At 44.9% G+C, this 25,232-nt stretch overlaps 1 protein-coding gene across 1 annotated transcript in view; it reads right to left on the reverse strand.

Moving 5' to 3' along the window:
* The window catches only part of LOC135530281 (metabotropic glutamate receptor 7-like), a 224,017-nt gene that overhangs the window by 127,445 nt on the left and 71,340 nt on the right, over positions 1–25,232 (reverse strand). Inside the window, exon 6 of the mRNA XM_064958639.1 lies at positions 9,202–9,341. Coding sequence (XP_064814711.1) covers positions 9,202–9,341 — 140 coding nt within the window. The remainder of the gene's footprint in view (positions 1–9,201; positions 9,342–25,232) is intronic.

Consider the following 25,232-nt stretch of genomic DNA (forward strand, 5'->3'; position numbering starts at 1 on the left):
GCATTATCCCTGTGGGCCCTGGTGGTCGGTAGTAGTGCATTATCCCTGTGGGCCCTGGTGGTCGGTAGTAGTGCATTATCCCTAAGGGCCCTGGTGGTCAGAAGTAGTGCATTATCCCTATGGGCCCTGGTGGTCAAAAGTAGTGCATTATCCCTAAGGGCCCTGGTGGTCAGAAGTAGTGCATTATCCCTATGGGCCCTGGTGGTCAGAAGTAGTGCATTATCCCTATGGGCCCTGGTGGTCAAAAGTAGTACATTATCCCTAAGGGCCCTGGTGGTCAGAAGTAGTGCATTATCCCTATGGGCCCTGGTGGTCAAAAGTAGTGCATTATCCCTAAGGGCCCTGGTGATCAGAAGTAGTGCATTATCCCTATGGGCCCTGGTGGTCAAAGTAGTGCATTATCCCTATGGGCCCTGGTGGTCAGACGTAGTGCATTATCCCTATGGGCCCTGGTGGTCAGAAGTAGTGCATTATCCCTAGGGGCCCCGGTGGTCAGAAGTAGTGCATTATCCCTATGGGCCCTGGTGGTCAGAAGTAGTGCATTATCCCTATGGGCCCTGGTGGTCAGAAGTAGTGCATTATCCCTATGGGCCCTGGTGGTCAGAAGTAGTGCATTATCCCTATGGGCCCTGGTGGTCAGACATAGTACATTATCCCTAGGGGCCCTGGTGATCAGAAGTAGTGCATTATCCCTATGGGCCCTGGTGGTCAGAAGTAGTGCATTATACCTATGGGCCCTGGTGGTCAGAAGTAGTGCATTATCCCTATGGGCCCTGGTGGTCAGAAGTAGTGCATTATCCCTATGGGCCCTGGTGGTCAGATCAGAAGTAGTGCATTATCCCTATGGGCCCTGGTGGTCAGAAGTAGTGCATTATCCCTAGGGGCCCTGGTGGTCAGAAGTAGTGCATTATCCCTATGGGCCCTGGAGGTCAGAAGTAGTGCATTATCCCTATGGGCCCTGGTGGTCAGAAGTAGTGCATTATCCCTATGGGCCCTGGTGGTCAGAAGTAGTGCATTATCCCTAGGGGCCTCGGTGGTCAGAAGTAGTGCATTATCCCTATGGGCCCTGGTGGTCAGAAGTAGTGCATTATCCCTAGGGGCCCTGGTGATCAGAAGTAGTGCATTATCCCTATGGGCCCTGGTGTTCAGAAGTAGTGCATTATCCCTATGGGCCCTGGTGGTCAGAAGTAGTGCATTATCCCTATGGGCCCTGGTGGTCAGAAGTAGTACATTATCCCTAGGGGCCCTGGTGATCAGAAGTAGTGCATTATCCCTATGGGCCCTGGTGGTCAGAAGTAGTACATTATACCTATGGGCCCTGGTGGTCAGAAGTAGTGCATTATCCCTATGGGCCCTGGTGGTCAGAAGTAGTGCAGTATATAGGGAAGAGTGGGGAAACAAGCTGAGCCTGAAAGTTCCGTAGGAATCCCAGTCGACGAGATCAAGATCAAAGATCATTGCTGCTAATAGAGATGACAGAGATGATCATATCACTCCAACATGAAAAAGCTCCCCAGTTCTGAAGAGTGTGACTGTATCAGACATACTCAAGTTATTAATTCATACTGAAGAGAAGAAAAAAAATCGTATCAATGCTTGTTAGAGCACTGGGGTTAAATTTCCTCCATCTTGAAAACTACAGAGTGTCAGAGTAGAGGTACATTTACACCAGAGAGACATTAGACAGCTTAAAAGCCTAAAAAGTGTTTTTTTTTAAAAGAAAATGCTAATTTAAGCCCAGGCAAATGAAGATTGTGTAACATCCATGAATTATTAAATGGTTGGATCTGCTTGAAACATGAAGAAATTAAACTCACTACAGTTAGTTGCTGCCTCTCTCTCCTTCCATCTCCACCTATCCCCAATATCGCTGAGTTGGTGTGCGAAATGGCACTATACTCCCTATGTAACTTTTGATCAGAACCCAGTGAGACTGGGCCTGGGTTCTCAAAAGCGTCTTAAAGCTAAGTTCATCTTTACACCTTTTTGTAGTAGCATTGTTAAAATCTCTGAGCTGTTTTCCCAAAACCATTGTTATTAACTTTGCACTTGAAAACACTCGTAATCTAACGCCTGCCTCAGATGGTAGAACAGCTAAGTGGATCGTAAGATGATTTATTTATTTTTGTTGCCCTCACGTGTCACTCAATAAACATTAGATCTCCGTTAAACATAAAATCACGTGGGTTTATCCTTCTCTCTGTGGACCTGCGATGACTTCAGAACAAAGTTGACTACAAATAAAAAGTGACCTATTTCTTTGCAATTAAAATACAAATAAAATATGCTTCAAATGAAAACCTAGATGACTGCATTAAAATCAAACATATGTAAATGCCTTAGATATTCAATCACTTTTGCTACGTGTAGGCTAATGTCTTTAATTTGTCCCAATATACAATATTTTGTGACGTGTAGCCTCGCATGTGACCTGATGTGCATAATCGGTGATTTGAGTCATTTTTATTGGGTAAAGCATTAGAAGAAGCCGCAGCAATAGGTGGAATTAACTCTCTGTGAGCTGATCTGTTGTCAGTATTGTGAAATCATTCTAACGTTAAGGTAATATTTGAATGGAGAAGAGCAGCGCTTCCTGTCTTTCGATTCAATCTGTATTGCTCTGTCTGTCTGTCTGTCTGTCTGTCTGTCTGTCTGTCTGTCTGTCTGTCTGTCTGTCTGTCTCAATCTCTGTCTGTCTGTCTGTCTGTCTGTCTGTCTGTGTCTCTCTCTCTCCCTCTCTCACACTCTCTCACAAACACCGTCTTCATCTCTCTATCTCTGTAGATGGCTTGTAAGTGTGCATTCAAGCCGGATAAAGTAACAGTTCATGTTCTATGTAGCGTGAACTCCATTGTTTAACTTAAGCAGTAAAAACCCTACCTAGACATCTAGTAGCTCAAAATGACAAACTAAGGGGACTTCACTTGACTTTGTGTCTTTGCCAGTCACATAATCCCAAACACCCCTTGTCCGAGTGGTTCAGTCATTGAGCCCTACAGCCTATTCCCCACACTGGGCATAATGATGCAGAGATGACATTTTCACGGGGAGCTAAGGGGCCCGTCCTTGGAGTCTGGAGCTGGAGTCATCCGTGACTCATCCTTAGTGTCCGGGGAGACCGGGGAGAGATGAAATCATGCCAGGGACATAGTCTGTATCCCAAACGGCACCCATGTTGTCTATTTATTGCACTGAATAAGGAATAAGGTACCAGTTTGGGACGCAGATACACAGAGTTCCCCTGAGATCCCGGCAAGGATGACAAATGAACTGTGTACATGGTATTCCATAAAGCATGGCAAATCGATTTGGGGATCGAAAAGCAAAGGCCCTACTGTTAGAGCTATAATACATGTGTTGGTAGGGCGAACATTACAAGTTACAAATACATAAATAGCTTCAAGCAGCCATGACGGGGTTCAAGCTGTGGGCCATATTTGCCACCATCGGGGGAAAGAAATTGACACATTGGATGAGCTACTTCTTTACTCCTTACCACACTTGCCAAATATCAGAATTCTAAATCATACAGATCATGCAAAACGCTATTCAAGAATTTTTGAAATGTTTTTATGACGATGACTTTAAGAGGTTAAAACATTCTTCTCCAGAACCGCTGGACCAATAAGCACCAAGTTTGGTACATCTTTAGAAATTCAGATACAAAAAGCTCAAACAATATGGCTGCCATTTTATGAACTATTTTATTCTGTCCATCAGCATCAACATGTGGCCAAACTGAACCATACAGTAAAAGTTAGATAGATATCGTTAGTATGTGTATACGTTGTAATGTTTATAAAAGATCAACAAATACAAATACATTTAAAAAAAAATCATATCCTTTGAGCATGTGCGCCACATTTCGTCACTCTGAGTCAAACAGATCAAGAGAGATAAACAGATGCCCGTTATAGCGTCACCAAGTGGTCGATCTGAATGTGATAAGTTGAGTCTTGACAGTTTTTTTTGGAACAGGTGTTACCTTGTTTTTGTTGCAAAAACACATTTCTGTGTCAGACCACGCCCACGTGAATGGTTATTGGTCAAATTGTTTGACATGCTATCCTGGGAAAAAATAATAATTGTGAGAGATGACATCTATCAACTTTTGTGCCGATCGGTCATTCGGTGCCAGAGGAGTATTGGTTTAAATGTTTTTCACAAAATTCTAAATGGAGGACCTGAACGGTCCATGAGGCAAATGTGTTCCTTGAGAGGGATGTACGTACTAGATTTTCACCCTCTAGGTCGCACAGGCATGACCTTTTAAAGTTGCATTTTCAATCGCTTATTATAGCGCCACAAAGTGGCTAATTGGCATGACATTGCATGAGAGGGTGTGGCCCTTGGCCCTTTACCATCATGTCAAGTGGCACCCCCTCCTGGGCATTATATCAAGGGACAAGTCTAGCAGTTATTAACATAATCAATCTCTTCCTCTTTACATTAACGAATATGAGCACAAAATAACAAACATGCCATCTATAATCTACGTTGATCGATTTGCTTGTTTCCACAGCTCCATGTGTCGCCAGCCCACTAGCAAGTTTGAAATGTCACTGCGTACCAAATAGCACACTATTCCTTATAAATGGCACCCTATTCCTTATAAATGGCACCCTATTCCCTATAAATGGCACCCTACTCCTTACAAATAGCACCCTACTCCTTATAAATGGCACCCTATTCCTTATAAATGGCACCCTATTCCTATTGCTTATAAATGGCACCCTACTCCTTATAAATTACACCCTATTCAAAGCGAGCAGGCCTTTCTAATCGACCTGGCCCGGGTATCCTGGAAGGATATTGACCTCATCCCGTCAGTAGAGGATGCCTGGTTGTTCTTTAAAAGTAATTTCCTCACAATCGTAAATTAGCATGCCCATTTCAAAAAATGTAGGACTAAGAACTGATAGAGCCTTTGGTTCACTCCAGACCTGAAAGCCCTCGACCAGCACAAACACATCCTATGGCGTACGGCACTAGCATCAAATAGACCCCGCGATATTAAACTTTTCAGGGAAGTTAGGAACCGATATACACAGGCAGTTAGGAAAGCTAAGGCTATCTTTTTCAAACAGAAATTTACATCCTGTAGCTCTAACTCCAAAAAGTTCAAGGACACTGTAAAGTCCATGGAGAACAAGAGCACCTCATCCCAGCTGACCACTGTACTGAAGCTAGGTAACACTGTCACCACAGATAAATCCCCCCCCCCCCGCAGCTACTTGCCCGAGCTTCCCCAGCTTCTCCTTCACCCAAATCCAGATAGCAGATGTTCTGAAAGAGCTGCACAACCTGGACCCTTACAAATCAGCTGGGCTTGACAATCTGGACTCTATCTTTCTAAAATGATCCGCTGCCATTTTTACAACCCCTATTACTAGTCTGTTCAACCTCTCTTTCAAATTGTCCGAGATTCCTAAAGATTGGAAAGCTGCGGTGATCATCCCCCTCTTCAATGGTGTGTGACACTCTAGACCCAAACTGTTACAGACCTATATCCATCCTGCCCTGCCTTTCCAAAGTCTTCGAAAGCCAAGTTAACAAACAGATTACTGATCATCTCGAATCCCACCGTACCTTCTCCGCTGTGCAATCTGGTTTCTGAGCTGGTCACGGATGCACCTCAGCCATGCTTAAGGTACTAAACAATATCATAACGGCCATCGATAAAAGACAGTACTGTGCAGCCATCTTCATTGACCTGGCCAAGGCTTTCGACTCTGTCAATCACCGTATTCTTATCGGCAGACTCAATAGCCTTGGTTTCTCAAATGACTGCCTCGCCGGGTTCACCAACTACTTCTCAGATAGAGTTCAGTGTGTCAAATTGGAGGAGTCTGGATGGAGTCTATCACAGTGCCATCCGTTTTGTCACTAAAGCCCCATATACCACCCACCACTGCGACCTGTATGCTCTCGTTGGTTGGCCCTCGCTACATATTCGCCGCCAGACCCACTGGCTCCAGGTCATCTATAAGTCTTTGCTAGGTAAAGCCCCGCCTTATCTCAGCTCACTGGTCACCATAGCAGCACCCACCTGTAGCACGCGCTCCACTAGGGATATCTCACTGGTCACCCCCAAAGCCAACACCTCCTTTGGCTGCCTTTCCTTCCAGTTCTCTGCTGCCAATGACTGGAACGAATTGCAAGAATTGCTGAAGTTTGAGACTGATATCTCCCTCACTAACTTTAAGCATCAGCTATCTGAGCAGCTTACTGATCGCTGTGCCTGTACACAGCCCATCTGTAAATAGCCCATCCAACTATCTACCTCATGGTAGCCCATCCAACTCTCTACCTCATATTGTTTTTATGTACTTTTTCTTCTCTTTTGCACACCAGTATTTCTACTTGCACATCATCATCTGCACATCTATCTCTCCAGTGTTAATTTGCTAAATTGTAATTACTCCGCTACTATGGCCCATTTATTGCCTTTTGCACACACTGTATAAAGATTTTTATACTATGTTATTGACTCTACATTTGTTCTACTCTACATGTTGACTCTACATTTGTTTATGTGCAGCTCTGTGTTGTTGTTCTTTGTCACACTGCTTTGCTTTATCTCGGCCAGGTCACAGTTATAAATGAGAACTTGTTCTCAACTGGGCTACCCGTTTAAATAAAGATGAATTTATTTCTAAAATGGCACTCTATTCCCTAATATAGGCTTCCTTTAAATGGCACCCTATTCCCTATAAATGGCACACTATTCCCTATAAATGGCACCCTATTCCCTATAAATGGCACACTATTCCCTATAAATGGCACACTATTCCCTATAAATGGCACACTATTCTCTATAAATGGCACACTATTCCCTATAAATGGCCAGCTAATTCTTGATTTCGACTGGCTGAGAAGCGCTGCCTGTCTGTCTGTCTCGTCTCGACTCCCGACACGTTCATTACAATAGATCGAATCTGAATTTTGAAACAATTTTGCAAATGTCGGAGAGACAGACAGGAAGGGTTATTCTCCGCTGTTGGAAACTAAATGTCAGTCTAAAAGAAATGTGAGATAATGTCTAGATGTTTTTTATAGTGGAGATCAAGTTTATAAATTGCCTGGTTGGGCTGATGAGACAGTGAATTGTGCAGTCAGATGTAACAGAGCAAATAGGCATTTTAAAGTCATAGATTTAGCCGGTGGTAATTTATGGAATAGACACGGAATGGAATGCGGTTTAAACCAATCAGCATTCAGGATTAGACCCACCCGTTGTATGATTCCTTTTACATGCTGACCACACCGGCAGCATTGTGTGCGCAAGCATGAATCATTTCATCCAAACTGCTCACGCGCGTCAATGAGCATCTGCATAGCCAGGCACTATAATAGAGCGTACATTTATTTTTGTGCCTGGTGCACTGCAAGTCCTGCCTCTCCCATCTCCTCTCTGGTTTTTAGGAGCATATACACATATACACACGTGGGTGAATAAAAGATGAACGAGATCCACAGTCCAGTCATTTGCAGTAACACACATTAAAGTTGGTTGCCAATCGCCATATTAAATCCACAGAAGAAGAAAAAAGAAGAAGACTGAACTAGGAGAGAGTACAAGGAGAGAGTACTAGGAGAGAGTACGAGGAGAGAGTACTAGGAGAGAGTACGAGGAGAGACCTAGGAGAGAGTACGAGGTGAGAGTACAAGGAGAGAGTACTAGGAGAGAGTACGAGGAGAGAGTACTAGGAGAGAGTACGAGGAGAGACCTAGGAGAGAGTACGAGGAGAGAGACCTAGGAGAGAGTACGAGGTGAGAGTACGAGGAGAGAGTACGAGGAGAGAGTACGAGGAGAGAGACCTAGGAGAGAGTACGAGGAGAGAGACCTAGGAGAGAGTACGAGGTGAGAGTACGAGGAGAGAGTACGAGGAGAGAGTACGAGGAGAGAGACCTAGGAGAGAGTACGAGGTGAGGGTACGAGGAGACTGAACTAGGAGAGAGTACAAGGAGAGAGTACTAGGAGAGAGTACGAAGACAGAGTACGAGGGGACTGAACTAGTAGAGAGTACGAGGAGAGAGTACGAGGAGAGAATACTAGGAGAGAGTACTAGGAGAGAGTACGAGGAGAGAGTACGAGGAGAGAGTACTAGGAGAGAGTACGAGGAGAGAGTACGAGGTGAGAGTACGAGGAGACTGAACTAGGAGAGAGTACGAGAAGAGAGTACTAGGAGAGAGTACGAAGACAGAGTACGAGGGGACTGAAATAGTAGAGAGTACGAGGAGAGAATACTAGGAGAGAGTACTAGGAGAGAGTACGAGGAGAGAGTACGAGGAGAGAGTACGAGGAGAGAGTACTAGGAGAGAGTACGAGGAGAGAGTACGAGGAGAGAGTACGAGGAGAGAGTACTAGGAGAGAGTACGAGGAGAGAGTACGAGGAGAGAGTACGAGGAGAGAGTACGAGGAGAGAGTACTAGGAGAGAGTACGAGGAGAGAGTAGGAGGAGAGAGTAGACAAACTCAACATGCGCACGATAACGCCACAGAGTATCCCTGTCGAAGACACACTCAGAACACTAGGATGCCCTCTCGGTGTAATGGTTTTAAGACGATGGGTTACTACGCGGGAGATCAAATCCCTCCGCTTGCATATACACACATCATCGTACTCACGTTGAGCTGTAATGTCTCTGTCGTACTCACGTTGAGCTGTAATGTCTCTGTCGTACTCACGTTGAGCTGTAATGTCTCTGTCGTACTCACGTTGAGCTGTAATGTCTCTGTCGTACTCACGTTGACCTGTAATGTCTCTGTCGTACTCACGTTGAGCTGTAATGTCTCTGTCGTACTCACGTTGAGCTGTAATGTCTCTGTCGTACTCACGTTGAGCTGTAATGTCTCTGTCGTACTCACGTTGAGCTGTAATGTCTCTGTCGTACTCACGTTGAGCTGTAATGTCTCTGTCGTACTCACGTTGAGCTGTAATGTCTCTGTCGTACTCACGTTGAGCTGTAATGTCTCTGTCATACTCACGTTGAGCTGTAATGTCTCTGTCGTACTCACGTTGAGCTGTAATGTCTCTGTCGTACTCACGTTGAGCTGTAATGTCTCTGTCGTACTCACGTTGGGCTGTAATGTCTCTGTCGTACTCACGTTGAGCTGTAAGGTCTCTGTCGTACTCACGTTGGGCTGTAATGTCTCTGTCGTACTCACGTTGAGCTGTAATGTCTCTGTCGTACTCACGTTGAGCTGTAATGTCTCTGTCCACTGTCCAATGTTCTTGTACCCCGGGGAGCTGTCGTTGTTGATCTGATACTGGAACAGGTCGTAACGTCCCGGAGCATCACCGTTCCTGTTGAAATTCACTGACGTCGCAGCACTTCCTGTAACGGGAGCGGCACAACATGACACAGCGCTGTTACATCCCTGCACTTTGTAAAAAGGCTGAGTTTCCTAACATGAACATATAATCACTTGGTGAGAGTTGCTGACAGACTTAGCAGTACCAGACAGGCGTCACGGTGGCTGGCTTAGCAGTACCTCTTTCTCCCTCAACCGGCTCACGTCGAGAACCGGACCTCTGTCTCTCGCAAACACACACGGCCGGCATCTTAGCAAGCCGCGCCCTCGAAAAGCTAGCCTTATGATGAGGTTACCATCAGATACACATGAACATGCCTGACTGGTGCATATATATACAGGACCTTTCACACCCCTTGTTTTTTCCCCACATTTTGTTGTGTTACAAAGTGGGATTAAAATGGATTGAGTTGTTTTTTGTTTTTTTTGTCAACGATCTACATAAAGAGTCTGTAATGTCTCAGTGGAAGAAACAGTTATGGAAAATAAAAAACACTAATATACATTTTGATTAGATAAGTATCCAACGCCCTGAGTCAATACATGTTAGTATCACCTTTGGCAGCGATTACAGCTGTGATTCTTTATGGGTAAATCTCTGAGTGTTGCACACCTTGATTGTACAATACTTGCCCATTATTCCTAAAAAATGTTTTCAAACACTGTCAAGTTGGTTGTTGATCATTGGTAGAAAGCCATTTTCAAGTCTTGCTATAGATTTTCAAGCTGATTTTAAGTCAAAACTCGGCCACTCAGGAACATTAGATGTCTTCTTGGTAAGCAACTGTTGGAAATCAGACTGAACCAGGTTTTACCTGAACTTAGCTCCATTCTGTGTATTTGTATCCAAAAAAATGATGACAAGCATACCCATAACCCGATGTAGTCACCACTATGCTTGAAAATATGAAGAGTGGTACTTAGTGATGTGTTGTGTTGAATTTGCCTTAAAACAAAACACTTTCTATTTAGGACAGCAAAGTGCATTTCTTTGCCAGATGTTTCATGTAGTATTACTTTAGTGACTTAATGTCATATTTTTATTCTGTACAGGCCTCATTCTTTTCACTCTGTCATTTAGGTTAGTATTGTGGAGTAACTACAATGTTGTTGATCCATCCTCAGTGTTCTCCTATCACGGCCATTAAACTCTGTCATTTAGGTTAGTATTGTGGAGTAACTACAACGTTGTTGATCCATCCTTAGTGTTCTCCAATCACAGCCATTAAACTCTGTCATTTAGGTTAGTATTGTGGAGTAACTACAATGTTGTTGATCCATCCTCAGTTGTCTCCAATCACAGCCATTAAACTCTGTCATTTAGGTTAGTATTATGGAGTAACTACAATGTTGTTGATCCATCCTCAGTTGTCTCCAATCACAGCCATTAAACTCTGTCATTTAGGTTAGTATTGTGGAGTAACTACAACGTTGTTGATCCATCCTTAGTTGTCTCCTATCACAGCCATTAAACTCTGTCATTTAGGTTAGTATTGTGGAGTAACTACAACGTTGTTGATCCATCCTCATTGTTCTCCTATCACAGCCATTAAACTCTGTCATTTAGGTTAGTATTATGGAGTAACTACAATGTTGTTGATCCATCCTCATTGTTCTCCTATCACAGCCATTAAACTCTGTCATTTAGGTTAGTATTGTGGAGTAACTACAACGTTGTTGATCCATCCTCATTGTTCTCCTATCACAGCCATTAAACTCTGTCATTTAGGTTAGTATTATGGAGTAACTACAATGTTGTTGATCCATCCTCATTGTTCTCCTATCACAGCCATTAAACTCTGTCATTTAGGTTAGTATTATGGAGTAACTACAATGTTGTTGATCCATCCTCATTGTTCTCCTATCACAGCCATTAAACTCTGTCATTTAGGTTAGTATTGTGGAGTAACTACAATGTTGTTGATTCCATCCTCAGTGTTCTCCTATCACAGCCATTAAACTCTGTCATTTAGGTTAGTATTGTGGAGTAACTACAATGTTGTTGATCCATCCTCATTGTTCTCCTATCACAGCCATTAAACTCTGTCATTTAGGTTAGTATTATGGAGTAACTACAATGTTGTTGATCCATCCTCATTGTTCTCCTATCACAGCCATTAAACTCTGTCATTTAGGTTAGTATTATGGATTAAATACAATGTTGTTGATCCATCCTCATTGTTCTCCAATCACAGCCATTAAACTCTGTCATTTAGGTTAGTATTATGGAGTAACTACAATGTTGTTGATCCATCCTCAGTGTTCTCCTATCACAGCCATTAAACTCTGTCATTTAGGTTAGTATTATGGAGTAACTACAATGTTGTTGATTCCATCCTCAGTGTTCTCCAATCACAGCCATTAAACTCTGTCATTTAGGTTAGTATTATGGAGTAACTACAATGTTGTTGATTCCATCCTCAGTGTTCTCCAATCACAGCCATTAAACTCTGTCATTTAGGTTAGTATTATGGAGTAAGTACGATGTTGTTGATTCCATCCTCAGTGTTCTCCAATCACAGCCATTAAACTCTGTCATTTAGGTTAGTATTATGGAGTAAGTACGATGTTGTTGATCCATCCTCAGTGTTCTCCAATCACAGCCATTAAACTCTGTCATTTAGGTTATTATTATGGAGTAAATACGATGTTGTTGAGCCATCCTCAGTGTTCTCCAATCACAGCCATTAAACTCTGTCATTTAGGTTAGTATTATGGAGTAAATACGATGTTGTTGATGCATTCTTAGTTGTCTCCAATCACAGCCATTAAACTCTGTCATTTAGGTTAGTATTATGGAGTAAGTACAATGTTGTTGATGCATCCTCAGTGTTCTCCAATCACAGCCATTAAACTCTGTCATTTAGGTTAGTATTATGGAGTAAATACAATGTTGTTGAGCCATCCTCAGTGTTCTCCAATCACAGCCATTAAACTCTGTCATTTAGGTTAGTATTATGGAGTAAATACGATGTTGTTGAGCCATCCTCAGTGTTCTCCAATCACAGCCATTAAACTCTGTCATGTAGGTTAGTATTATGGAGTAAGTACAATGTTGTTGATGCATCCTTAGTGTTCTCCAATCACAGCCATTAAACTCTGTCATTTAGGTTAGTATTATGGAGTAAATACGATGTTGTTGATGCATTCTTAGTTGTCTCCAATCACAGCCATTAAACTCTGTCATTTAGGTTAGTATTATGGAGTAAGTACAATGTTGTTGATCCATCCTCAGTGTTCTCCAATCACAGCCATTCAACTCTGTAACTGTTTTAAAGGTGCCTGTTAGAAGTTTGACCCGCCCACAATTCCGAATAACCCGTCCGCAACCACCCGACTATATGTGATGAAGTGAAAGTCTTTGGCCCAAACCCACAAATATAGAAAATGTGCTAATAGGATACAGTCAAAGACGTAAGAACGGTGTTTTTGACAGGGGGTGCAGGACTATTTTGTTGCCTGATTTGTAGATATGTTTCTGGTTGAAATACTATCTTCTCGGGAGATGCAGACGTAAATGAATCAATTAAAAATGTTGCCTACATTTTAGTGCAAGAAATTCTTCATTCTACAGGAGTTAATATTAAGATGTAAGATGTTACAGACTTACAGTCCATGTCCAGATGTCAGTTTCCTTTTACCCATCTGAACAGTGGGCTACAGTTCCCTTGACAAGCCATAGACCTATTTGAAGTCCTCGTCTTGTGTGACTGTGTTACGGATACAAGTATCCTGTGTGTGTATCCTGTGTGTGTGTTTCTTTTCTCTCCTTCTCCCCTCACAGGTGAAAATCATCATTCCCCAATCAGTCACCAATCAGAAGACACACCTCCTCCTGTTTCCTACCCAATCAGTTCCTTTGCCTTGGTTTAACCTCTTACATCTATGGGGGCGCTATTTCATTTTTGGATGAAAAACGTTCCCGTTTTAAACAAGATATTTTGTCACAAAAAGATGCTCGACTATGCATATAATTGATAGCATTCGAAAGAAAACACTCTGACGTGTCCAGAAATACCAAGATATTCTCTGTGCGTGCCCTAGAACGTGAGCTTCAGGCAAAACCAAGATGAGATGGCATCCAGGAAATGACAAGGATTTTTGAGGCTCTGTTTTCCATTGTCTCCTTATATGGCTGTGAATGCGAGAGGAATGAGCCTGCCCTTTCTGTCGTTTCCCCAAGGTGTCTGCAGCATTGTGACGTAATTGTAGGCAGATCATTGGAAGATTGACCATAAGAGACCACATTTACCAGGTGTCCGCCCGGTGTCCTGCGCCGAAATTGGTGCGCAAAAGTCACCTGCCAGTATTTTCCCATGGGATACAGAGAGGAAAGCAAGCTTCCACGAACTGCATATCAATGAAGAGATATGTGAAAAAACACCTTGAGGATTGATTCCAAACAACGTTTGCCATGTTTCGGGTCGATATTATGTAGTTAATCCGGAAAAAGTTTTACGTTGTAGGTGACTGAATTTTCGGTTCGTTTCGGTAGCCAGACGCAATGTAGAAAACGGAACAATTTCTCCTACACACAGACGCTTTCAGGAAAAACTGCGCATTTGGTATGTAACTGAGAGTCTCCTCATTGAAAACATCAGAAGCTCTTCAAAGGTAAATTATTTTATTTATTTGGTTATCTGGTTTTTGTGAAAATGTTGCGTGCTAAATGCTACTCAAAATGCTATGCTAGTTTGCATACTCTTACACAAATTAGTCAATTTCTATGGTTCAAAAGCATATTTTGAAAATCTGAGATGATAGTGTTGTTAAGAAAAGGCTAAGCTTGAGAGCAGACGCATTATTTTCATTTTATTTGCGATTTTCAGAAATCGTTAACGTTGCGTTATGCTAATGAGCCTGAGGCTTTAGTCACAAACCCGGATCCGGGATGGGGAGTTTCAAGAAGTTAAAAACCCTGTCAGTAGTTTGCTCTAGAGTTGAATCTCTCTGTAAATGCCATGTCTGTAGGTCTCTGTGGTTCATTCTCTCGTTGTTTCTTAACCTCTCTTTTGTTTAAACACCTCATAGCACTTTGTCATCACCTGTGAGTATTGTTTTTGGTTATGGTGTTTGTTTGTTCGCTGGTGGGAAAAGGGGGAACCAAGACAAGTCGCCCATGGGCATACACTACCCGTAGGTAGACTTTGTTAAATACACTAGTTAGAACTGGGCGGACCACCCACTGTATTTTTGGTTAGTTAGTTAGCTGTTGTTAAAGTAGACTAGTCTAGCTTAGGGGTGTTTTTGAATACTTATTGTTTCTTTCCTTGGGTCCAGCTCAGCCCCTTTTCCTGCTCCCCCCCATTACCATGTGTTTTCAAATAAACCTTGAGTTTGACGGTAGATTTCAGTTGTCCTGGTTATTTCGTTCTCACTTTTACTTTGTCACTATTATAATTTGCATGAGTTATGTTACGGGTCTCATTACCATCCCCCCTAGACTGTCGGGCCAAAAGGGATTCATAACAGACTGTCTAATTTGTATAGCGCCTCACAATCATCACCCGTAACATACACGGAACTAAATATAGCCTACAGTACTTAACACACTCAGCTCAAGAATTAGCTTTGCAAACTGGACCCAGTAATAGAATATGGTATCCTCCTACAGAGATGGTACTTCTATATAAACTCTGTTAATCACACAACAGTAACTACAGCATTTAACTGCTTAATAGACTCCTTGGTTACTCCATGATAACCCTGTATGCTTGAAAGTATCTCTTAAAGTCATATCAAGATTAGTTTGTACAGAGATATTTTTAAGGGAACAGATTTTATGGCAACAGTGACAGGGGTGATTATGGGAAGATACCAAGACAGTACAAAAGAGTGTGACTGCAGAATCCCTGCTGTGCCTGCGTTGCTGTGTGGGCGGCGGATCGAAGCCTGTTGCTAGCTAGTCGCTTCATGCTTCATTATCTCCTCTCTCACATGCTGACTGATGCCTCGACTCCCTCTGTCTCTGGGGTGAAGGAGTTATAGAGGAGGAAGTATCTCCCTCTGGGGTGAAGGAGTTATAGAGGAGGAAGTATCTCCCTCTGGGGTGAAGGAGTTATAGAGGAGGAAGTATCTCCCTCTGTCTCTGGGGTGAAGGAGTTATAGAGGAGGAAGTATCTGCCTCTGGGGTGAAGGAGTTATAGAGGAGGAAGTATCTGCCTCTGGGGTGAAGGAGTTATAGAGGAGGAAGTATCTCCCTCTGGGGTGAAGGAGTTATAGAGGAGGAAGTAACTCCCTCTGGGGTGAAGGAGTTATAGAGGAGGAAGTATCTCCCTCTGTCTCTGGGGTGAAGGAGTTATAGAGGAGGAAGTATCTGCCTCTGGGGTGAAGGAGTTATAGAGGAGGAAGTATCTGCCTCTGGGGTGAAGGAGTTATAGAGGAGGAAGTATCTGCCTCTGGGGTGAAGGAGTTATAGAGGAGGAAGTATCTACCTCTGGGGTGAAGGAGTTATAGAGGAGGAAGTATCTCCCTCTGGGGTGAAGGACTTATAGAGGAGGAAGTATCTCCCTCTGGGGTGAAGGAGTTATAGAGGAGGAAGTATCTCCCTCTGTCTCTGGGGTGAAGGAGTTATAGAGGAGGAAGTATCTGCCTCTGGGGTGAAGGAGTTATAGAGGAGGACGTATCTCCCTCTGGGGTGAAGGAGTTATAGAGGAGGAAGTATCTGCCTCTGGGGTGAAGGAGTTATAGAGGAGGAAGTATCTACCTCTGGGGTGAAGGAGTTATAGAGGAGGAAGTATCTCCCTCTGTCTCTGGGGTGAAGGAGTTATAGAGGAGGAAGTATCTGCCTCTGGGGTGAAGGAGTTATAGAGGAGGAAGTATCTCCCTCTGTCTCTGGGGTGAAGGAGTTATAGAGGAGGAAGTATCTCCCTCTGGGGTGAAGGACTTATAGAGGAGGAAGTATCTCCCTCTGTCTCTGGGGTGAAGGAGTTATAGAGGAGGAAGTATCTCCCTCTGTCTCTGGGGTGAAGGAGTTATAGAGGAGGAAGTATCTGCCTCTGGGGTGAAGGAGTTATAGAGGAGGACGTATCTCCCTCTGGGGTGAAGGAGTTATAGAGGAGGAAGTATCTCCCTCTGTCTCTGGGGTGAAGGAGTTATAGAGGAGGAAGTATCTCCCTCTGGGGTGAAGGAGTTATAGAGGAGGAAGTATCTGTCTCTGGGGTGAAGGAGTTATAGAGGGGGAAGTATCTCCCTCTGGGGTGAAGGAGTTATAGAGGAGGAAGTATCTGTCTCTGGGGTGAAGGAGTTATAGAGGAGGAAGTATCTGTCTCTGGGGTGAAGGAGTTATAGAGGAGGAAGTATCTCCCTCTGTCTCTGGGGTGAAGGAGTTATAGAGGAGGAAGTATCTGCCTCTGGGGTGAAGGAGTTATAGAGGAGGACGTATCTCCCTCTGGGGTGAAGGAGTTATAGAGGAGGAAGTATCTGTCTCTGGGGTGAAGGAGTTATAGAGGGGGAAGTATCTCCCTCTGGGGTGAAGGAGTTATAGAGGAGGAAGTATCTGTCTCTGGGGTGAAGGAGTTATAGAGGAGGAAGTATCTGTCTCTGGGGTGAAGGAGTTATAGAGGGGGAAGTATCTCCCTCTGGGGTGAAGGAGTTATAGAGGAGGAAGTATCTGTCTCTGGGGTGAAGGAGTTATAGAGGAGGAAGTATCTGTCTCTGGGGTGAAGGAGTTATAGAGGAGGAAGTATCTCCCTCTGGGGTGAAGGAGTTATAGAGGAGGAAGTATCTGCCTCTGGGGTGAAGGAGTTATAGAGGAGGAAGTATCTGCCTCTGGGGTGAAGGAGTTATAGAGGAGGAAGTATCTCCCTCTGGGGTGAAGGACTTATAGAGGAGGAAGTATCTCCCTCTGGGGTGAAGGAGTTATAGAGGAGGAAGTATCTCCCTCTGTCTCTGGGGTGAAGGAGTTATAGAGGAGGAAGTATCTGCCTCTGGGGTGAAGGAGTTATAGAGGAGGACGTATCTCCCTCTGGGGTGAAGGAGTTATAGAGGAGGAAGTATCTCCCTCTGTCTCTGGGGTGAAGGAGTTATAGAGGAGGAAGTATCTCCCTCTGGGGTGAAGGAGTTATAGAGGAGGAAGTATCTGTCTCTGGGGTGAAGGAGTTATAGAGGAGGAAGTATCTCCCTCTGGGGTGAAGGAGTTATAGAGGAGGAAGTATCTCCCTCTGGGGTGAAGGAGTTATAGAGGGGGAAGTATCTCTCTCTGGGGTGAAGGAGTTATAGAGGAGGAAGTATCTGTCTCTGGGGTGAAGGAGTTATAGAGGAGGAAGTATCTCCCTCTGGGGTGAAGGAGTTATAGAGGAGGAAGTATCTCCCTCTGGGGTGAAGGAGTTATAGAGGAGGAAGTATCTCCCTCTGGGGTGAAGGAGTTATAGAGGAGGAAGAATCTCCCTCTGGGGTGAAGGAGTTATAGAGGAGGAAGTATCTCCCTCTGGGGTGAAGGAGTTATAGAGGGGGAAGTATCTCCCTCTGGGGTGAAGGAGTTATAGAGGAGGAAGTATCTCCCTCTGGGGTGAAGGAGTTATAGAGGAGGAAGTATCTGCCTCTGGGGTGAAGGAGTTATAGAGGAGGAAGTATCTGCCTCTGGGGTGAAGGACTTATAGAGGGGGAAGTATCTCCCTCTGGGGTGAAGGAGTTATAGAGGAGGAAGTATCTCCCTCTGGGGTAAAGGTGTTATAGAGGAGGAAGTATCTGTCTCTGGGGTGAAGGAGTTATAGAGGGGGAAGTATCTCCCTCTGGGGTGAAGGAGTTATAGAGGAGGAAGTATCTCCCTCTGGAGTGAAGGAGTTATAGAGGAGGAAGTATCTGTCTCTGGGGTGAAGGAGTTATAGAGGAGGAAGTATCTCCCTCTGGGGTGAAGGAGTTATAGAGGGGGAAGTATCTCCCTCTGGGGTGAAGGAGTTATAGAGGAGGAAGTATCTCCCTCTGGGGTGAAGGAGTTATAGAGGAGGAAGTATCTGTCTCTGGGGTGAAGGAGTTATAGAGGAGGAAGTATCTCCCTCTGTCTCTGGGGTGAAGGAGTTATAGAGGGGGAAGTATCTCCCTCTGGGGTGAAGGAGTTATAGAGGAGGAAGTATCTGCCTCTGGGGTGGAGGAGTTATAGAGGAGGAAGTATCTCCCTCTGGGGTGAAGGAGTTATAGAGGGGGAAGTATCTGTCTCTGGGGTGAAGGAGTTATAGAGGGGGAAGTATCTCCCTCTAGAGTGAAGGAGTTATAGAGGAGGAAGTATCTGCCTCTGTCTCTGGGGTGAAGGAGTTATAGAGGAGGAAGTATCTCCCTCTGGGGTGAAGGAGTTATAGAGGAGGAAGTATCTCCCTCTGGGGTGAAGGAGTTATAGAGGGGGAAGTATCTCCCTCTAGAGTGAAGGAGTTATAGAGGAGGAAGTATCTCCCTCTGGGGTGAAGGAGTTATAGAGGGGGAAGTATCTCTCTCTGGGGTGAAGGAGTTATAGAGGAGGAAGTATCTGTCTCTGGGGTGAAGGAGTTATAGAGGAGGAAGTATCTCCCTCTGGGGTGAAGGAGTTATAGAGGAGGAAGTATCTGCCTCTGGGGTGGAGGAGTTATAGAGGAGGAAGTATCTGCCTCTGGGGTGAAGGAGTTATAGAGGAGGAAGTATCTCCCTCTGTCTCTGGGGTGAAGGAGTTATAGAGGAGGAAGTATCTCCCTCTGTCTCTGGGGTGAAGGAGTTATAGAGGAGGAAGTATCTCCCTCTGTCTCTGGGGTGAAGGAGTTATAGAGGAGGAAGTATCTCCCTCTGTCTCTGGGGTGAAGGAGTTATAGAGGAGGAAGTATCTCCCTCTAGAGTGAAGGAGTTATAGAGGAGGAAGTATCTGCCTCTGAGGTGAAGGAGTTATAGAGGAGGAAGTATCTCCCTCTGGGGTGAAGGAGTTATAGAGGAGGAAGTATCTGCCTCTGGGGTGGAGGAGTTATAGAGGAGGAAGTATCTGCCTCTGGGGTGAAGGAGTTATAGAGGAGGAAGTATCTCCCTCTGTCTCTGGGGTGAAGGAGTTATAGAGGAGGAAGTATCTCCCTCTGTCTCTGGGGTGAAGGAGTTATAGAGGGGGAAGTATCTCCCTCTGGGGTGAAGGAGTTATAGAGGGGGAAGTATCTCCCTCTGGGGTGAAGGAGTTATAGAGGAGGAAGTATCTCCCTCTGGGGTGAAGGAGTTATAGAGGAGGAAGTATCTCCCTCTGGGGTGAAGGAGTTATAGAGGGGGAAGTATCTCCCTCTGGGGTGAAGGAGTTATAGAGGAGGAAGTATCTCCCTCTGGAGTGAAGGAGTTAAAGAGGAGGAAGTATCTCCCTCTGGGGTGAAGGAGTTATAGAGGAGGAAGTATCTCCCTCTGCCTCTGGGGTGAAGGAGTTGTAGAGGAGGAAGTATCTCCCTCTAGAGTGAAGGAGTTATAGAGGAGGAAGTATCTCCCTCTGGAGTGAAGGAGTTAAAGAGGAGGAAGTATCTCCCTCTGGGGTGAAGGAGTTATAGAGGAGGAAGTATCTCCCTCTGTCTCTGGGGTGAAGGAGTTATAGAGGAGGAAGTATCTCCCTCTGTCTCTGGGGTGAAGGAGTTATAGAGGAGGAAGTATCTCCTCTAGAGTGAAGGAGTTATAGAGGAGGAAGTATCTCCCTCTGTCTCTGGGGTGAAGGAGTTATAGAGGAGGAAGTATCTCCCTCTGTCTCTGGGGTGAAGGAGTTATAGAGGAGGAAGTATCTCCCTCTAGAGTGAAGGAGTTATAGAGGAGGAAGTATCTCCCTCTGTCTCTGGGGTGAAGGAGTTATAGAGGAGGAAGTATCTCCCTCTGTCTCTGGGGTGAAGGAGTTATAGAGGAGGAAGTATCTCCCTCTGTCTCTGGGGTGAAGGAGTTATAGAGGGGGAAGTATCTCCCTCTGTCTCTGGGGTGAAGGAGTTATAGAGGAGGAAGTATCTCCCTCTGTCTCTGGGGTGAAGGAGTTATAGAGGGGGAAGTATCTCCCTCTGTCTCTGGGGTGAAGGAGTTATAGAGGAGGAAGTATCTCCCTCTGTCTCTGGGGTGAAGGAGTTATAGAGGAGGAAGTATCTCCCTCTGTCTCTGGGGTGAAGGAGTTATAGAGGGGAAGTATCTCCCTCTGTCTCTGGGGTGAAGGAGTTATAGAGGAGGAAGTATCTCCCTCTGTCTCTGGGGTGAAGGAGTTATAGAGGGGGAAGTATCTCCTCTGTCTCTGGGGTGAAGGAGTTATAGAGGAGGAAGTATCTCCCTCTGTCTCTGGGGTGAAGGAGTTATAGAGGAGGAAGTATCTCCCTCTGTCTCTGGGGTGAAGGAGTTATAGAGGGGGAAGTATCTCCCTCTGTCTCTGGGGTGAAGGAGTTATAGAGGAGGAAGTATCTCCCTCTGTCTCTGGGGTGAAGGAGTTATAGAGGAGGAAGTATCTCCCTCTGTCTCTGGGGTGAAGGAGTTATAGAGGGGGAAGTATCTCCCTCTGTCTCTGGGGTGAAGGAGTTATAGAGGGGGAAGTATCTCCCTCTGGGGTGAAGGAGTTATAGAGGGGGAAGTATCTCCCTCTGGGGTGAAGGAGTTATAGAGGAGGAAGTATCTCCCTCTGTCTCTGGGGTGAAGGAGTTATAGAGGGGGAAGTATCTCCCTCTGTCTCTGGGGTGAAGGAGTTATAGAGGGGGAAGTATCTCCCTCTGTCTCTGGGGTGAAGGAGTTATAGAGGGGGAAGTATCTCCCTCTGGGGTGAAGGAGTTAAAGAGGGGGAAGTATCTCCCTCTGCTCTTAGAGAGAAGAATAACTGACTGTTGCCTCTTCACTGTGGTGATGCACTTAACAGCCTCTTAGAGGAGAGTATCAGTGATCTCATGACCATCATATTATTGTAGGCCGCACGGTCAAGGGGCTATAAATAATAACAATAACAAAACCGCCAGAACAGGAAAAACATTTGATTTTTCAAAAACAATTATTATGCACAATTATTTACCTATTTTGTCTCTTTTTTTGTATCTCTTTACACTGAGGATGTTTTAAACCCTTTGAACAAGTTGCAGAAGGTTCAGCAGCACAACTTGAAGGAGGGGTTTATATCTTTTCATCAGCAGTGTGTGTACGGTACAACTAGCGTCTGTTCTCGATAAAGAAAAGTTATATTGATCAATAACTGCAGGAAGTAGATCGGCCATCACTACAGAGAGACTGACGGAGACCTACATGTAATACCTACAGAGAGACTGACGGAGACCTACATGTAATACCTACAGAGAGACTGACGGAGACCTACATGTAATACCTACAGAGAGACTGACGGAGACCTACATGTAATACCTACAGAGAGACTGACGGAGACCTACATGTAAAACCTACAGAGAGACTGACGGAGACCTACATGTAATACCTACAGAGAGACTGACGGAGACCTACATGTAATACCTACAGAGAGACTGACAGAGACCTACATGTAATACCTACAGAGAGACTGACGGAGACCTACATGTAATACCTACAGAGAGACTGACGGAGACCTACATGTAAAACCTACAGAGAGACTGACGGAGACCTACATGTAATACCTACAGAGAGACTGACGGAGACCTACATGTAATACCTACAGAGAGACTGACAGAGACATACATGTGATACCTACAGAGAGACTGACGGAGACCTACAGGTAATACCTACAGAGAGACTGACAGAGACCTACATGTAATACCTACAGAGAGACTGACGGAGACCTACATGTAATACCTACAGAGAGACTGAAAGAGACCTACATGTAATACCTACAGAGAGACTGACAGAGACCTACATGTAATACCTACAGAGAGACTGACGGAGACCTACATGTAATACCTACAGAGAGACTGACGGAGACCTACATGTAAAACCTACAGAGAGACTGACGGAGACCTACATGTAATACCTACAGCTCTCTGTCTGTCTGAGAGACTGACGGAGACCTACATGTAATACCTACAGAGAGACTGACAGAGACATACATGTGATACCTACAGAGAGACTGACGGAGACCTACAGGTAATACCTACAGAGAGACTGACAGAGACCTACATGTAATACCTACAGAGAGACTGACGGAGACCTACATGTAATACCTACAGAGAGACTGAAAGAGACCTACATGTAATACCTACAGAGAGACTGACAGAGACCTACATGTAATACCTACAGAGAGACTGACGGAGACCTACATGTAATACCTACAGAGAGATCCACAAAATATTGGGACAGTGACACATTTTTTTGTGTTTTTTTTTTAGTTTTGATTCAAGCACTTTGGATTTGAAATTATACAATGACTACGAGGTTAAAGTGGAGACTGTCAACTTTCATTTGACGGTATTTATATCCATATCGCCTGAACCGTTTAGAAATTACCACACTGACCTGTACAGCTCTCTGTCTGTCTAACACACTGACCTGTACAGCTCTCTGTCTGTCTGACACACTGACCTGTACAGCTCTCTGTCTGTCTAACACACTGACCTGTACAGCTCTCTGTCTGTCTAAACACACTGACCTGTACAGCTCTCTGTCTGTCTAAACACACTGACCTGTACAGCTCTCTGTCTGTCTAACACACTGACCTGTACAGCTCTCTGTCTGTCTAAACACACTGACCTGTACAGCTCTCTGTCTGTCTAACACACTGACCTGTACAGCTCTCTGTCTGTCTAACACACTGACCTGTACAGCTCTCTGTCTGTCTAACACACTGACCTGTACAGCTCTCTGTCTGTCTAACACACTGACCTGTACAGCTCTCTGTCTGTCTAACACACTGACTCTCTGTACAGCTCTCTGTCTGTCTAACACACTGACCTGTACAGCTCTCTGTCTGTCTAACACACTGACCTGTACAGCTCTCTGTCTGTCTAAACACACTGACCTGTACAGCTCTCTGTCTGTCTAACACACTGACCTGTACAGCTCTCTGTCTGACCTGTACAGCTCTCTGTCTGTCTAACACACTGACCTGTACAGCTCTCTGTCTGTCTAACACACTGACCTGTACAGCTCTCTGTCTGTCTAACACACTGACCTGTACAGCTCTCTGTCTGTCTAAAGCACACTGACCTGTACAGCTCTCTGTCTGTCTAACACACTGACCTGTACAGCTCTCTGTCTGTCTAAACACACTGACCTGTACAGCTCTCTGTCTGTCTAAACACACTGACCTGTACAGCTCTCTGTCTGTCTAACACACTGACCTGTACAGCTCTCTGTCTGTCTAAACACACTGACCTGTACAGCTCTCTGTCTGTCTAACACACTGACCTGTACAGCTCTCTGTCTGTCTAAACACACTGACCTGTACAGCTCTCTGTCTGACCTGTACAGCTCTCTGTCTGTCTAACACACTGACCTGTACAGCTCTCTGTCTGTCTAACACACTGACCTGTACAGCTCTCTGTCTGTCTAACACACTGACCTGTACAGCTCTCTGTCTGTCTAAACACACTGACCTGTACAGCTCTCTGTCTGTCTAAACACACTGACCTGTACAGCTCTCAGTCTGTCTGTCTAAACACACTGACCTGTACAGCTCTCTGTCTGTCTAACACACTGACCTGTACAGCTCTCTGTCTGTCTAACACACTGACCTGTACAGCTCTCTGTCTGTCTAAACACACTGACCTGTACAGCTCTCTGTCTGTCTAAACACACTGACCTGTACAGCTCTCTGTCTGTCTAAACACACTGACCTGTACAGCTCTCTGTCTGTCTAAACACACTGACCTGTACAGCTCTCTGTCTGTCTAACACACTGACCTGTACAGCTCTCTGTCTGTCTAACACACTGACCTGTACAGCTCTCTGTCTGTCTAAACACACTGACCTGTACAGCTCTCTGTCTGTCTAAACACACTGACCTGTACAGCTCTCTGTCTGTCTAAACACACTGACCTGTACAGCTCTCTGTCTGTCTAAACACACTGACCTGTACAGCTCTCTGTCTGTCTAAACACACTGACCTGTACAGCTCTCTGTCTGTCTAAACACACTGACCTGTACAGCTCTCTGTCTGGCTAACACACTGACTAACACACTGACCTGTACAGCTCTCTGTCTGTCTAAACACACTGACCTGTACAGCTCTCTGTCTGTCTAAACACACTGACCTGTACAGCTCTCTGTCTGTCTAAACACACTGACCTGTACAGCTCTCTGTCTGTCTGACACACACTGACCTGTACAGCCTGTACAGCTCTGTCTGTCTGACACACTGACCTGTACAGCTCTCTGTCTGTCTAACACACTGACCTGTACAGCTCTCTGTCTGTCTAACACACTGACCTGTACAGCTCTCTGTCTGTCTAAACACACTGACCTGTACAGCTCTCTGTCTGTCTAAACACACTGACCTGTACAGCTCTCTGTCTAAACACACTGACCTGTACAGCTCTCTGTCTGTCTAAACACACTGACCTGTACAGCTCTCTGTCTGTCTAAACACACTGACCTGTACAGCTCTCTGTCTGTCTAAACACACTGACCTGTACAGCTCTCTGTCTGTCTAAACACACTGACCTGTACAGCTCTCTGTCTGTCTAAACACACTGACCTGTCTGTCTACAGCTCTCTGTCTGACCTCAGCTCTCTGTCTAAACACACTGACCTGTACAGCTCTCTGTCTGTCTAACACACTGACCTGTACAGCTCTCTGTCTAAACACACTGACCTGTACAGCTCTCTGTCTGTCTAACACACTGACCTGTACAGCTCTCTGTCTGTCTAAACACACTGACCTGTACAGCTCTCTGTCTGTCTAAACACACTGACCTGTACAGCTCTCTGTCTGTCTAACACACTGACCTGTACAGCTCTCTGTCTGTCTAAACACACTGACCTGTACAGCTCTCTGTCTGTCTAACACACTGACCTGTACAGCTCTCTGTCTGTCTAAACACACTGACCTGTACAGCTCTCTG

This window comes from Oncorhynchus masou, chromosome 5 (genome assembly GCF_036934945.1).
Source record: "Oncorhynchus masou masou isolate Uvic2021 chromosome 5, UVic_Omas_1.1, whole genome shotgun sequence".
NCBI lineage: Eukaryota > Metazoa > Chordata > Actinopteri > Salmoniformes > Salmonidae > Oncorhynchus > Oncorhynchus masou.